Raw genomic sequence first — 16,751 nt, forward strand, 5'->3', positions numbered from 1 at the left:
CTGGAAGCATTTCTTCAATTGGCATTTTTTTACCCTCGAAAAGGAATCCCAGAGGATATCCTTCTATTGGGTTGTTCATCTTCAACGTGAAATTGAATTCTCTTTCTACATCAGTTTATCGGTACCCCAATTTTTTTATGCTATTTTGAACCGTGTATGTCATTCAACCGTATATTGTACGACATCTGTCTCCAATATATGGTTTGAATTAAGTACACCCAATTCTCCATTTACACGGTAGTCTGGTTCCAGAAAACAAACCATGTAAAAAAGCTTACAGTGCATATGAAAAAAATAGAAGAATGGAAGAAGTTTTCCAATACGAGCAATAAGTTATTTTCAAAGAAAGCACATGAAAATCATCAAATAAAACTATTTAAATTTAATGGAATATTTTTCATTTTAAATACGAGGGTTGTTTGAATAGTTTGGTAAATTTCCAATAGAAAGCGGCACAGTTCGTGCATTGATATCAGTGTCGGCACGTGTCATCTTTTTCATGACCTCTGGGTAAATTTTAGTCAAGTGTGACGCGTAGTTCTCGTTTGGCAAACATTTAAAATGAGCGTGTTCGCATTTTTCATAAAAATGGCGAAAATAACGAATTTCATGCAGTGATAAAACACTTTTATTTGAAGAAGTGGACGGCTGCGTAGATCTCCGACTTAGATTCAGTTCATGGGGACTCTGCACCAGCATTAAAGACTATTTATTTTTGGATAAATGAGTTTAAACGTGGTCGTAAGTCCATCGAAGATGAAGCGTGCTCCGGACGCTCGACTGAGGTCACTATGAAGGAAATGATTGACAAAATCCATGGTATCATTATGTGCCTAGTGAAAGTGCGTGGGACTGCTGAGCTTGTAGACATCTCAACTGAACGGGTGTATAATATCTTGCAAGAAAAATTGCATATGAAAAAGTTGTGTGCGCCATTGTTGACTGTCGATCAAAAACGCATGCGAAAAGACAATTCAAGACAATTGCAATTAAATAGTTTGGCAATATTTAATTGCAATTCGCAGGATAATTTGCATCGATTCGTGACTGTAGACGAAACTTGGATCCACCACTACATACCTGAGTCCAAGCAGCAGTCAAAACAGAGGACAATGCCAGGTGAAAAAAGCAACGAAAAAAGCGAAGACCATTTTGCCAGCTGGGAAGGTGATGGCAACTGTTTTTTTAGCATTTCCAAGGAATTATCGTGATACACTATTTAGAAAAGGGTAAGACAATAACAGGAGTCCATTATGCGTCATCGTTGGACCATTTAAAAGAAGAACTGAAGAAAAAACGGCCAAGATTGGTGCACAAAAAAATGCTCTTTCATGAAGACAATGCACTGTCCCACACCTCCACCGTCGCAATGGCGAAACTGCACGAATTGATGTTCGTGGTTCAGCATCCACTGTATTCTCCTGACTTGGCCCGGTGTGACTTCTTCTTGTTCCCAAACTTAAATTTTATATGGCTCGATGGGAAAAAATTTTCTTCGAATGAGGATGCTATCAAGGCTGTCAATGACTATTTTGCACAATTTGACAAATCCTACTTTTTATATGGAATGAAAAAATTCGAAACTCGCTGGACCAAATGTTTAGACCTCGATAGAAACTATGTTGAGAAATAAAGGAGATTTTTTTTTGAAATGTGTATTACTTTTTTTACCAAGCTTTTCAAACAATCCTCGTACTTACTTAACGTATATACCTATGTATCTTTCTTAAAGAAAATACAGTAGTGTGTCACTAATAGAACAGAAATTCGAAAATTCCCAAATACACCCTCGCATATAGTTATTAGTTAAATTTTATTTGCCGTCAATTTCTGACGATACCGCATTCTTTTGTGTGAGACCTTGAATTAAATCACTTCCATCACTTGAAACATTTTGGCCGTTCTGTTGATAATGCAATGGCGAAACGTTTTCTTCAGTAAAAGGAACTAAATTAGCACTAATTTCAATAATTCTGATGGCTGATTTTTTTTTACCACGAACTCTGTAATTAATCGATGACATCCTGTTTTGATTAGATCTTTGTATAATTTTTCTTTCAGGCATAAGGTCATGAAAAACGGACTGATTCTCGGTAGTACTTCAAACTTATTTTTGAATTCAGTTCACGTTTAAACTGTACACCTCATTCAGTATTTGGATCATGTGTAAGAAATGACGTTGAAATTTACTAGCCATTTGAAGCTCTTTTTTTAATTAATCCTGCAGTGAGTGGAATCGTTTCTTCCTCATCATCATCCCTTTTTTTCTTTTTCATCGAGATTCTCAAGGACTGCTTCTATTATTTCGCCATCTCTAACAGCCTTGACAACCATCAATTCTTCAATATCTGCTTATGAAAAACCATCAAATCCTTCTCCGCCAACTGCATGTGCTAATCTGATGATCTTGGGATATTCAGTTGTATGCAAAAGAACGAGGTTTTTCCTATTTCACACATTCTAGCCAAGTAGCTTTCCAGCATGCATTAAAAGTTGATGGTTTCAATTCTGACAACGCCAACTTAGCAAGTGTGATGCAATCCAAAATAGAAAATTTCTTCCACACATCAATAACTGTCAGTAAATTATTCTTATCTAGAAAGTATTTTACCTTGGGTGTAATAAATGTTACAGATGCCAAGCTATTTTAAACCTGGTTTTACTCCATTTCCCAAGTACGCAAACAGAAAAATAAGTCAAGTTTGCGCCTGCACGTATTGCAAATCTAGCTGACCCTCAAAGTAGTGCAAGTCAAGGAAACTCATGGTAAAGGTAGAATAAGCTCTGATCACTAATCTTAGTATTTACCCTTACTGCACAGCCCATCTTCTTGAGGAGATATATGATGCTATGTATTAAAGGCAAGGGGCCACCACCCAGACCGGTTTCGACCTTTATTGAGATCTCATCAGTGGGAGCCAGGTTGCCTTTAATACATAGCATCATACATCTCCTCAAGAAGATGAGCTGTGCATTAAGGGTAAATATTAAGAATAGTCATCAGAGCTTATTCTACCTTTACCATGAGTTGCCTTGACTTGCACTACTTTGAGGGTCAGCTAGACTTGCAATACGTGCAGGCGCAAACTTGACTTATTTGTCTGTTTGCTTACTTGGGAAATGGAGTAAAACCAGGTTTAAAATAGCTTGGCATCTGTAACATTTATTCTTATCTAGTTTATCCAAAATGTATTGGAATGTTCTCTTATCTAGTACGTTTCGAAGGCAGCGATCATACCCTGGTCTAGTGGTTGTATTAAGGATGTTGTACTAGGTGGCAGAAAACAAAATTCCATATTCGGATGATCTAAAACAGGAAGCCCAGGCGCATTGTCTATAATCAATAAAACTTTAAAGTCCAGATTTTTTTTCAATCAAATAGCGTTTAACTTCTGGGCAAAAGCATTGATGGGACCATTCGTTAAAAATTTCTTGTGTAAGCCAACCTTTTCGGTTTGCCTTCCAGTGCACTGGTAACATGTTAAAATCCACACCTTGCATTGCCCGCGGTCTTAGGGATCGATTAATGAGTAATGGTTTTAATATACGATCTCCTGAAGCATTGGTGCAAAATGATAGAGTCACGCGATCCTTAGCTGCTTCAAAGACACCAACACTTTTTTGTAATTTCGCTGTATGAGTTCTACTAAATTTTTAAATAGTACATTTTTTTTCCAAAAAAGTCCAGTGTCATCTGCGTTCCAAACTTGATCAGGAGTGTAGCCACCATTTTCAATCATTTTAGACAGTTTTGAAAGAAATTCCCTAGCTGCCAGCTCATCTACAGATGCGTCTTCTCCTTTCATTTTTACATTGTGACGTGAGTATCTTTTGAGAAATTTTGTAAGCCAATGTCTGCTTGCAGAACAACAAAAACACAATTGTTGTTTGATGTTCTTGTTGGCTCCTTTTCTGATTCTGTTTGTACAATAATGCTTTCTCTTTGATGGCATTTCCGTCTAAAGGTATTCCATTTGGTGAGCAATCTTCTATCCACATCACTAGGGCCCTTTCAATCTTCATTTTTATAATGTCTCTCATATACGATGACGACTTGGCATCTAATTTTGTTCCATAAAAAACAAATTTTCTAATGGCCTCTTCATTTTTCTTAATCGTTCTCACAGTAGCTTCGTTCAATCCAAAATATTTCCCTAAGGATGTTGAATCTTCTCCAGCTGCTAAACGATCTAAATTTTGGATCTTAGTTTCTAAAGATATAGTTTTTGCTTTTCTTCTTTTAACTGAATTATCTGAGATTCAGTTAATTACGAATAACAAAATTAATCGTAACATTGCCCTCGTAATTAACGGGGGCAATGTTACGAAAATATATGAAAATAATCAATATTTAATTTAACTAATTTGATATTACGCGTAAAAACTTATATGCCGTTCTAGGAGTTTAAAATTATAATGGAAATACTCTTTTTAACGAAACTGAATTCAAACAGAAATTTTAAAAATAAGCGCCATTTTACCAGTGTTAAATCAAAACCTTTGTTTTAGAAAACAAAAGCAATTTTATAGAATTAAATTGCTTTTGTTTTCTAAACCGTATTATTCCAAAATCGCGTAAAAACAGAATTAGCTGTATTTGTTTATAAGAGCTCAATGTTTCTCTAAAGGACTTCTCATTTTTAACAGGAAACTCAAATATTAAGTAAACAGTATCCTTAGATTGTTACATCTTAAAAGTGACCCAAATAAACTATTGACCATTTCTCTTGTATCCCATAAGCCAAAGTACAATCCAAATTCCAGTTTCGTACATTAAAGATATTGCCCTCTCCTAAAGAACAGTTTGCTCCTTAGTCGCTATCAAGTGTAAATAAAGTCTCCTGCTCTGTAATTTATCCGGTTTTGAAAACTGACAGTTCAGCTGAGAAGCGAGAAGCTGAGAAAGCACAGTGTTAATATTATTCCATCCTATGGGATAAAGCGGAATTGCTTCATCAAAGTAGGTTGAAATATGAGCGAATGTTTATAGATGGCTCTCTGAGGATGCACATGAATCTTGATCCAATGAAGGACTTCTTCCTTAAGTTTGGAAAAACTGTTATTTTGTTTATTGCATAAAATATCTTTTTTGTTCTGTTTCTAACGTTTATAGCTTGGACCTAAAGTGGTAACTATGATAGCAAGTTGTCGTGAAGGCTGCAATTTGAATTTCTTATTATCATGAAAGCATTAGACGAATATCCAAGCATTCACTAAGACAATATTATCAAAAGCGTGTAAAAAAGCAAAAAAGATGTTTCCCATAATGTTTATTATTATTATAAATATACCCGTCATTATACCTGCTAGCAGACTAGTTATTTTATAATTATGGCACTCGGGATAATCAAATGACGCTACTAGTAGCTGCCATGGAGAACAGTATAAAGGAGCTGCATAGGAAATGTGCGAGACCCTTGCGGTCAAAGATATGGAGAAACTGTTATTTTGTTATGCAAGGTTCCTCCCAGAACCTTACTTATCTAATTCACCAAAATCCGTGGCCTAAACTCCGCCCTTAATGTTGTTCATACTATCATCTTCAGTGTACCAAACCCCCACTTACTCTTTCTAGCAGAAATTCAAATCTCACCTCACCCCCCCAGCCTTCAATACTCAACCTTTCAAATCACACACTCTTTAACTCCTTTCGCCCCAAGGGTAGCGACTGCACATACATTCTCTCCGACATACCTTGCAAGAGAGCACTCAACCTAGAATCGCACAACTTTGACCTTCTTTGGTTGAAAATATTCCCTTCCCCACATAGCCAAATTCATTTGCTGTTTCTATCGCCACCCCCACCTAATGCAACAAACCACTATGAGCTCTTTAATTTCCTCTCCTTAAAAGTTGATTTTCTGCAGTCGCACTTTCCCAACAACGAAACCATCCTCCTAGGAGATTATAAATGTCCAAAACATCAACCAACTTTCCTCCTCCAGCTGTACAGATCTTACAGACAGATATTCTGAAACATTTGCCGTCGTTAACGATCTTACAGACAGATATTCTGAAACATTTGCCGTCGCTAACGATCTTACACAATTTGTTCAGATGCCAACCAAGATGCTAACCCAAACCACTCTCCCAAACACCCTAGATCTCTTGCTCACCAAAGACCTTTCCAAACATGCAATGAATATACTGTGGCCCTGGGTAATTCTGATCATAATCTAGTGCTCATCTCCTTCCCCATGCAACAACGCTTACACAGCCAATCCCATACAATAGTAGTCTGGCATCATAGCAGTGCAAAGAGGGACAGCCTCCGCAACTTCTAGGTCTCATTTCCATGTTTGGACTACTGCTTCCAACCCAAACATATGCACCGAACTTATGTACAATTATTCAATTCAGAAGAGAGCAATTAGACATTAATGACCAATCTCTTACCAACTCACTTACCCACTTCGCACAGACTTCTGATTTCCGCAATCTGTATATTCTACAAATATTTCCATGGGAAATGTTCATGTGAAATAGCATCAATAATTACCTTACTTAGTACTGCACTCGTAGGAACACGTACAGCTGCTGTTCAACATCCCTTCACAATGCACCTTGAAACCCACAGAACTAGTTTTTTTTCCTCCTCCTTCATCCAGGCAACTGTGTGCTGTGTAACTATCTTCCCCTGTTGCGTTTCCCAAGGAATTCAATATACAGTCCTTCAAATCAAATGTAAGCAAGTTCCTCCGTTCCCAACAACTATCCATATACGGTAATAATGTAATATAGCTTGAAAAAACAATTTCTATTGTAGGATCTCCGCATTAAAAAAAATATTTAATAAAAAATGCAAAAATTATCGTGATTTAAATGCAAACAATTTTTTTATGCTTCACATGCACTCACTAGCTTAACTTCTTATGTAATTCCAGACAAACGAAGCTAAAAGTTCAGTAGCTTAATTCTCAATGAAAACGTAACTTAGATAACAATGAAAAATCAATTATAGCTCAAAACTAACAAGATTAAATATACAAACCTGTCCATTGGTTCAAGTAAGGGATATATCGTTGCCAAAAGGCACATTGCCTCGAACGAAGACCACGACCTACAGAGCTAGACTCTGGCTTATCGAAGATTAAATATTCTTTTCTTTCTGTTGTATAAACAGGCCATTTTTGACTTTCCTCAGAGCCATCTGGTGAAATATTTGGGTTGCTGAAATAAGCAAAAATTGCAGGAATTTAATATAACTCAAAACAAAATAAAAACCTAATCTTATCACACAACACGCACTATATTAATGAAAGCAAATTTTAATTATGAATATAATTCTAACCTCAGTTTAATTTTCTTTGCTAAGATTGGGGAAGGGGGGGTGTTAAGAACTTCTCATGTTAAAATCTAAATTTTGGCACTGTAGAGGTTACATAAAAACTAATGTGAAAAACCTAGAATTGAGGATTGAAGAATTTCATAACTTGTAATTTATCGCTAAGTAAGATATTTACTTTGTCAATGTCAGCAGAAGTGCAGTATCTCTCTCTCTCTCTCTCTCTCTCTCTCTCTCTTTTCTTTTAATTTTCATGTGTGGCAGTTGTTGTTGTTGTTGTTGTTGAAATATTGATCAAGGAACTAACCCTCTGAGCATGCGTATTACGTTTGTTAATCCCCTATGTTCTTCTGGCAGGTTGCCCACTTTGTGGAATGAAAAACTCGAATTTTTGAGAAGGGACAAATGCTGCCTCCTCTGGCTAATTCCCCTTCAGTTGAAAAGTCCTTATAACGAGGCTTGGTTGCATTCAAATCAATGTCTTTCCAACCTAAAGGCGTCGTTGATATCACCTGAGATAATATGATGATAGGGCAATGTCTTAAGAGTACCTATACTTTCTTCTGTTACATACATGCATAACCTTCTTTTTCACCAACAATAACAACAGCAACATTCAACAATGTTGCTAATGCCATCGTATAGAAGACAAATAAAAAAAAAAAAGTCATGTACCGAATCATGGTCCTCACCGCATAGTGAAAACAGTCTGATAAATAGGATATAAGCACGTGATGTCACGGTTGCTACTTAAATATTCAGAATTGAATTTATGTATAAGTTTAGTCAGAACAATTTAGCAACTTTCTAGCTTGGAGAATTCTAAAAGTTTTAAAAAATAAAAAAATAAAAAAGGGCTCTTTAAATCTTATTTTTTGGAAAATTGGTAGGACATGAGAGTGTTCTGAGGTTGTCGTTTTTTTCTCATATATATACATATACATATATATATATATATATATATATATATATATATATATAGATATATATATATATATATAGATATATATATATATATATATAGATATATATATATATCATTAATAATTATGCCATATCTCATGAATAAATCACTATTGAAAAAAATAATAATATTTTCTTATTAATAAGCTTTTGATAGTATTAAACTTTAAATGGTCAAGGTTGAAACGCTGTCAATGGCAAAGTGGGAATGCAAGAAATGTAAGCCTGTGATAAGATGGATAACTTGATATGGTTTATATATCGCAGCCTTCTCGGTATACCAGGGACAACCCGCTATCTTACTTGGCTGCAATGATATTGTTACTTGCCCATTTGACTCCTACTGAAGTTCTCATTGAAAGTCACACGGGACATTATCTTCACCCATTTCCAGCAGTCTATTCAATATGCTTAACGGTGACCTGCCAGGTGTTTTTAGCTACAAATTGATTTCCATATAGCGAAAGAATGTCTGTAAGATTTTGTACAATGGGCAAGATGGGTATTGATGCTCTGCATTAAAAGTAATGTGCCATACAGCAAAATACATTGGTATCCTAAGTCTAAGGAGACTTTATTTTTGTAGATTACAACTGCAAATTCCGACGAATCTGCTTGTCGCAATTTGTATAACTGACAATTTCGAGTAGAAAACAGATGGTAGCACTCAACAGAATAAAAGGCAAAATGGGTGCGCTTAGCACCAAGTGTTTGAAGGAAGCTCTCGTAAAGGGATAAAGTTGCACAGTTTGATGTCTTGTAATGTCTGAAAGACATCATCTACATTATTTCAAGGAGGGAAAAATTAGTGAAAAGTGTGAAGAAGACTACAAAATTACTGATATTGCAGGATGGTTTGGAATCTCACACAGCATTGTATCCAGACTCTGGCAGCATTTCAAACCAATGGATTGTAGGTTCCAGACGTTTGCTAAGAGGTCGATCTCGCTCTACCGCAGAGCATGAAGACAGGATTTTGGCTATAACGTCAAAACGAAATCGATGCACCATGGCAGGTCAGCTTACCAGTGGGCCCCATTTAAGCACAGCTAAGCGAATATCTCGCGAAACTGTGGCAAGACGTCCGTGAAAAGTAGGCCTATATGTTCGATGGCCTCTGCTCTGCATCCCCATCACTACAGTTCATTGTAGAGCTCATTTCCTCTTGTGTTGCATCTATGGAAATTAAAGAAACACGAATGGGCTCATGGGCTCATGGGCTCTTTAGATATAAGAATCGTTTAATCTTTCCTCTGATTATACACGATACGATCTGGCATAAAAGTTGAGCTGCTTACCATCGCAAGAATGTTCTTGCAAGGGATAGATATGGTGAGGCTGGGGTTATGGTGTGAGGAAGCTTTATATTTAATGGGAGGATTAAGCTACAATTGCCGGAAAATGGGACGATAACTGGTCAATCATATTGCAACGAAATTCTTCAATGTCATGTTCAATATCATGTTCATTGTGCTTTTAGCGAAGAATTCATTTCTATGGATGATATGGATGATGACAATACCACACACGGGCAATGGAGATACTTCTGGAGACAGAGGATATCAATCGAATCGAGTGGCCTACACGCCAGATCTCAATATTGCAACACGATTGGGATGCAATAAGGGGAAATTCCAGCAATGCGTCTCTAGAAAACAAACAAGGCTTATCGTTGCTCTGAAGGAGGAGTGGGCGAGTTTTCCTGAATCACTCCTGGCTAAGCATGGTACGACGTTGTGAGAGCTGCATCTCTGTTCGGGAAGAACATTTTCCTTACTAAAATGACCGCATAGTTTCCTGTAAGCATTGTACATTAATTCCTTAACTACGTCCGTATGAACTTGGTAACTTTTACCAAAAACATATTGCCATTTAATTTGTACAAAATTTATAACACATTTCTTGTGTAATATAATTTATTGATATGCTGGCAATAAATTTGTGTCGAAGAGTCAATTCATGTTGAAGGATAGAAAGGAATAAGGCAGTGCACGATTCGTTCACGTTTCACGTGCTTTATACGTAAAAGTTAACAACTCTTAACAAAAGAAAAAAAAAGTTAAAGAAATATATATATATATATATATATATATATATATATATATATATATATATATATATATATATATATATATATATATATATATATATATATATATATATAGAGAGAGAGAGAGAGAGAGAGAGAGAGAGAGAGAGAGAGAGAGAGAGAGAGAGAGAGAGAGAAAAGATATATATATCTTTTCTCACGAATTATTTCGTCTAGTATGGTTAAAAGATCTGACTAATATTCCCCGGTTATTGTTTTACCCTTTTCAAGATAATTAATAAACAAAATGCCTTTAGCATCCCAAAACACCGATGCCATGGCCTTTCCTGCTGAAGGAACCGAACTTTGTCTTCTTTGGCGCTGAACAACCGACTTCTGTCCACCGTTTTGATTGCTGTTTGGATTCTGGTGTATAATCGTGAATCCAAGTCTCATCCGCAGTAATACATCGACACAGAAAATCAGTTTTATTCTTGTTAAAACTTTCCAAGCACTGTTTAGAGATTTTCATGCGAGTGCGTTTTTGATCTGCTGTGAACAAGAGCAGCACCCATCTTGCAAAAAAGCTTTTTCATTTACAATTCTTCGTGCAAAATATATCCTACACATTGTTTTGAAATGCCTATAATCTCAGCAATTTCTCGCACTTGGACTCGCCGGTCATGCAATACTATATCGTGCACTGATCAATGATTTTTGATGTTGTTACACTTTTCGGATGTCCTTGACGTGGATCATCTTCAAGGCAGGTACGGCCCGTATAAACTCCGCAGTCCATTTCTTAATTGTCGAAAACGAAGGAGATGGGTGCCAATAAACGTTTATGAATTTTGAATGAATTTCTTTTGTCGTTAAACCTTCTTTTATAAAGAATTTTATAACCGTACGATACCAAATTTTATTCATTTCAAGGGATACAGACTACACTTTGGCTTCAGACAGCTGTATAAAACAAACTACTTGATAGAATGATTTGCAATTTCACACGGAAGCTTATGACAGATGTACTAACTTAGAGAAAAAAAAAATCTTGCCAATAATATGTTGCCATCTATGGTCGAGGCCGAGAACGTTTTGGACCACCCTCCTATATATATATATATATATATATCCTTAGATTTTTGAAGCCAGTGTACTTATCCCAGAGAGCAGTTTTTTTTTTTTTTTTTGTTGAGACCTTCGCTTGTATTATAGGTGCGTGGTTATTTGATTTAGAAAACAATAGATGAACATTTTGAAAAGAAAAAAAAATGCCAGTTTTCAAAGTCGCAACTAATAATTCTCTGTCCATCGCCTTACTATTTTAAGGTTTTCAGATCTGGAAGGGAAGTGACATCTTACATTTGAATCCAAAATTGTATATAGAAGAATAAGTATGCAGAAATGATTATACAGCAATAAATAACAATTATACAGAAACGATTACAAGATTATTCCATTAAAAATTTTCACTTTGGTAATTAGAATCGGAATTAATAAATGTTTATTGAAATAAGTGGAGTAAATCAAGTTGATTGATCGCGAGCTCCGGATTTCAGTTACTTGTGCCAACCAGGAAACCGTATTTTCTACTTTTGACTTTCTTCACTGGCACACACACACACCAAATGTTGAAGTCCCCGTTGGTTCCTGCGCTTTTATTAGTATCGGATTGAGGGTCTGCCACTCCGCAGCTTTACTTTCACACTTCAAGTGTGAGTTATAATTATTTTTAGGAAATTGTGAGTGCGGTTTTATTACTGCAATTTTTCAATTTTTATTTATATATTTATTATTTTTAGGCACTGCACTATACATTCCGAAAATACACGCAGTGATTGACGGCTTATGTTAGGTAATTATCTGTTCTTTAGCAAACAGGGCTGTCGTAGACAGCCCTGTTTGTTAAAGAACAGATAATTATGTTTGCTAAAGTGAGAGGAAAGAAATATCATTCCTCTCACTCCAAGAAACAAAAGCAGTATCTCCCAATTGTGACTTCAGTGATATGTTTATCAATCAGACGAGCTACACTCGATAAAATTGTTCTAAATGGAGGAATAGTGCCATCATCTTAACTCAAGTGCCATCTAAAGTGCACAAAAACGCACTTTAGATGGCACTTGAGTTAAATATGTTTCAGTTTTGGACGAAGCACTTTTTTCATGACCACTTTTCATTTAAAAATATTTGTACTGCGAAAAACATTTGATTATCTCATTTATATAGTGGCTGTTTGACCATTAATACTTCGCATTATTGCGAAGCTTTAATTTTTTTTTTTTCAAAACTGTAATTAGTAGCACTGATTCCTGTTTTATCACTGCAATTTCAAAGCTTTATTCTTGATCAACAGGCTGGCGAAAGTGCTCATGCGTTACTCAATTGAGAAGTGAGTAAGTTTTTGAATGTTCCATCCATAAACTTAGTCATAAAACAATTCCATTCATGTGAATAGGATCGGTTGCTGGATGGGAAAATCTTCGCAATGCATGGGAAGAATAAATAGGGTAGGAGTCAAATGGATGTGTAATCTTATTAAATAAGAAATTCGTAAGAAAATAATGACCTCGAAGGAATACCCTGTACATAAGGAGTACGAAACGAAACTGCCTCTGTCTGCTAAAGACAACCCACAAGAATTCTATGGATTTGCTGCAAGTAAAAGAAAGAATTCATATGAAAGAATAACTCTTCTAAATGCAGATAGCATGAGGGTTACAGATGCAGAAGAGGATGTTCAACTAATGAGTGCTCATTTTGTTAAAAGCTATAAATTGGTGTACACGACATTGAGCTCATTGCTACTTCTTCGCTGGATGAAGAAACTCAGGTGTATGAGGACGAGGTATTAGAGCTCTTACAAAAACTGAATAATAAGAATTCAGCAATATGGACTAATGGAATATCAGCACGTATGCTAAAAGAGTACTCAGCTGAACTGGTGGTGATGATTTTGGAAAAATCGTTTAGGCCTCTTATTCAGAAATGGGTTGACAGTGAATCTCTACTTTATAATGAGCAACATGGGTTTACAAAGTGAAGTTCATGTTTTAGCAACTTGCTCACATTCTATAACAATTTTACCATTGAACTATACGAGGGGAATGGATACCCCATGATACGTTTGGATTTTGATAAGGCCTTTGGCAAAATACAGCATGGTAAAATGTTGCATAAATTGAGAATATGGGTTTGGGTTATAGAATACTAGCTTGGATAACAGGATAGAAGACTGATAGATATGAAAAAGTGGTACGGGGGACGTGAGTCTGTAAGATTAATGTAACCAGTTATGTATCACAAGGATCAGTGCATAGTCCACTGTCATTCAATCTGTACATTAATGACATTTCGAAGGATTTGACAAGAGATATACAGCTATTTGTCGATGATGCAAAGATAGGTAGGGGAGTCAGGAATGCTGCTGATATGTAGTAATTGCAGAATGATTTGAATAGTAATTGTGGGCATAGGAAAATGGATGTCAGCTCAATGTCAGAAAATTTAAAGTCATGCACTTTGGCGTGATTAGATATCCAATGTCGTATTATGATGGTTAGATTATACTAGAAGAAACTGATGAGGCTAGGGATCTTGCAGTGTTAGTAGACAGGAAGTTGAAGTTTAGACGCCATGTAGCAAAGATTGCAAATACAATTCAAAACATGATTGCAATGCTGAAACGAACTTTCACAAGTAAAGATAAGGATATCATTTTGCCTCTTTACAATGCATTGATATGATCCTCTTGGACTATTGCTCGCAGGTCTGGTCGACTGGTTTCCGTTATGATTCTGATATTCTGGATAGAGTGCAAATGAGAGTTTAAAAATTATATCAGGATTGTGGAATACTGATTATGAAGACAGATTGAGAATTTCTAGACTGCAAACACTAACAAACAAGAGAAAGAGGGGTGCTATGATCGAGATTTACAAACTTCTGAAGGGTTCATATAGGACTTCAATTGATGGAATTTTTCAATTTAAGGATGGTGGGGAAAGGACATGAGGGCATCTTCGGAAGCTGAGAATGCATGCCACTAAGAAGGGGGTGAGCTAGATTTTTCTCTCATAGAGTGGTGTGTGATTGGAATGGTTTCCCATTGGATGTACTGAGTGCAAGCAATGTGAATGAATTCAAGAATAAATATGCTGTCTGGTTTTTTGGATGTCATTTTGGATGGCCTTCCTCGATGAGCCCATGAATTTCTGGAGGTCTCTCTTAATAATAATAATAATAAGAAGAAGAATATATTCTAAATATAGAAAGAAAATGAAATAATATATCTATCTATTTTTTCTCATCCGTCTAGGATGGGTTGAGTCCCTTGTGCTTCACAACCATATGCCTGGGAAAGGAGTGTCCCAGGTTCGATTCTCGTCGGAGACGTGAGAAGCTTAAGGATCTTCCTCAGCCATAGCCAAGTTCACCACTCTTGGGCGTGGAAGCAGGGTTTTTTCCTTCCCAGTTTTTCATCTGGGGTTTTTCATCCCGCAAGCAGGCAAACTGGCCCCATGAACACACACGGATACAGTCAGGAATATCGCCCTTAGGGGATGCAGCAGAGGAGTGGCAAACCGGTTGCATCAATACGCCAGAAATAATATATATATATATATACCAGGTGATCCAAAAGTCATAGAAAAAATAAAAATTCAATAATCCGAAAAGTATAGACAGTAGCACGATGTGGTTTTCACAGAAATGCACAGAAAGACAATGGATTTTTTTTAATAACGAAAAATTTTATTGCCAGAATAGTTACATTTGTCACCGACAGGTGGCGCTGTAGCGTTCCCGGTGCTGCTACCTGTCACTATTTAAATCGTGAGGTACGTAAATTTCAGATGTAGTGAATACTAAAGTTAAACTTTCAGCATTTAACGTTTATTACTGAAGTTAAACGTTCTGCCAAGGTGAGGCATGTCATCGTTACGAAATAAAGCACTTTTAGTTAAGTTGTATTATCAGAACTCCGAATGTGCAAGAGAGGCAAGCGCTCCATAGTGTAACATTCATGCAGGATGGAGCACCTCTGCACATCACAGGTCCTGTCCAGCACCTACTGCGATCGACATTTGGTGATGACTGTGTCCTCAGTCGCGTTTTCCCACACGAATGGCCACCAAGATCTCCAGACCTTCTGACTTTTGAGTATGGGGCTACTACTTGAAGTCACAGGTATACAGAGGTCGGCCGACGTCATTGGCCATGTTGAAAGAAATTCGCCTTCATGTGACAAGAATTACAGCTAAAACCCTCTTCGATGCTGTGCAGGGTGTCGTTCCACGTCTGACGTCCATTCTCATGAATGACGGCCGTCATATTGAACATTTGTAATCCTAGTTGCGTTGCGAACTGTGCTGCGTCACTGCACAAACTACTGACACAACTTGAGCGCCACCTGTCGGTGGCAAATGTAACTATTCTGGTAACAACATTTTTCGTTATTAAAAAAAAATCCCATGTCTTTCTGTGCATTTGTGTGAAAACCGCATCGTTTTACTGTCTATACTTATCGAATTATTGAATTTTTACTTTTTCTGTTACTTTTGGATCACCTGATATATGTTAAAGATACCAAGCTATTTTAAACCTGGTTTTACTCCATATCCCAAGTAAGCAAACAGACAAGTAAGTCAAATATGCTCATGCAAGTCGTGCAAGTCTGGGTGACCCACAAAGTAGTGCAAGTCTAGGCAACTCGTGGTAAAGGTGGAATAAGCTCTGATCACTATTCTTAATATTTACCCTTAATGTAAAGCACATCTCCTTGAGGAGATATATGAAGCTATGCATTGAAGGCAAGGGACCACTACCCAGACTGGTTTTTCGACCTTTATTGAGGTCTCATCAGTGGAAGCCAGGCTTAGAAATACCAAGGTTTAAGTAATACAGAGCTTATAAGTATTTTACAAAAACAAGTTACCATAAGGTGTTTTGACTTTATTAAATAAAAATTTCAGGATGAGAGATAGATCTAGAAAATTTTTTACCTTGGGTATAATATATGTTAAAGATACCAAGCTATTTTAAACTTGGTTTTACTCCATTTCCCAAGTAAGCAAAGCTCTGTATTACTTAAATCTTGGTATTTCTAAGCCTGGCTCCCACTGATGAGACCTCAATAAAGGTCGAAACCGGTCTGAGTAGTGGCCCCTTGCCTTCAATGCATAGCTTCATACATCTCCTCAAGGAGATGTGCTTTGCATTAAGGATAAATATCAAGAAACGTGATCAGATCTTATTCCACCTTTACCACGAGTTGCCTAGACTTGCACTACTTTGCGGGTTACCCAGACTTGTAGGACTTGCAGGCGCAAATTTGACTGACTTGTCTGTTTGCTTACTTGGGAAATGGAGTAAAAACCAGGTTTAAAATAGCTTGGCATCTTTAACATATATTATACCCAAGGTAAAAAACTTACACACACACACACACACACACACACACACACACACACACAC

At 36.7% G+C, this 16,751-nt stretch overlaps 1 protein-coding gene across 1 annotated transcript in view; it reads right to left on the reverse strand.

The window, feature by feature from the left end:
- Positions 1-16,751, reverse strand: part of LOC150093330 (uncharacterized) — a 106,005-nt gene that overhangs the window by 41,814 nt on the left and 47,440 nt on the right. Inside the window, exons 4-5 of the mRNA XM_090413598.1 lie at positions 6,992-7,170; positions 4,126-4,253 (exon numbers count right to left, since the gene is read on the reverse strand). Coding sequence (XP_090269724.1) covers positions 4,126-4,253; positions 6,992-7,170 — 307 coding nt within the window. The remainder of the gene's footprint in view (positions 1-4,125; positions 4,254-6,991; positions 7,171-16,751) is intronic.

The sequence above is a fragment of the Typopeltis vanoorti genome, chromosome 24 (genome assembly GCF_054136105.1).
Source record: "Typopeltis vanoorti isolate ZY-2024b chromosome 24, IOZ_Tvanoo_1.0, whole genome shotgun sequence".
Lineage (NCBI taxonomy): Eukaryota > Metazoa > Arthropoda > Arachnida > Uropygi > Thelyphonidae > Typopeltis > Typopeltis vanoorti.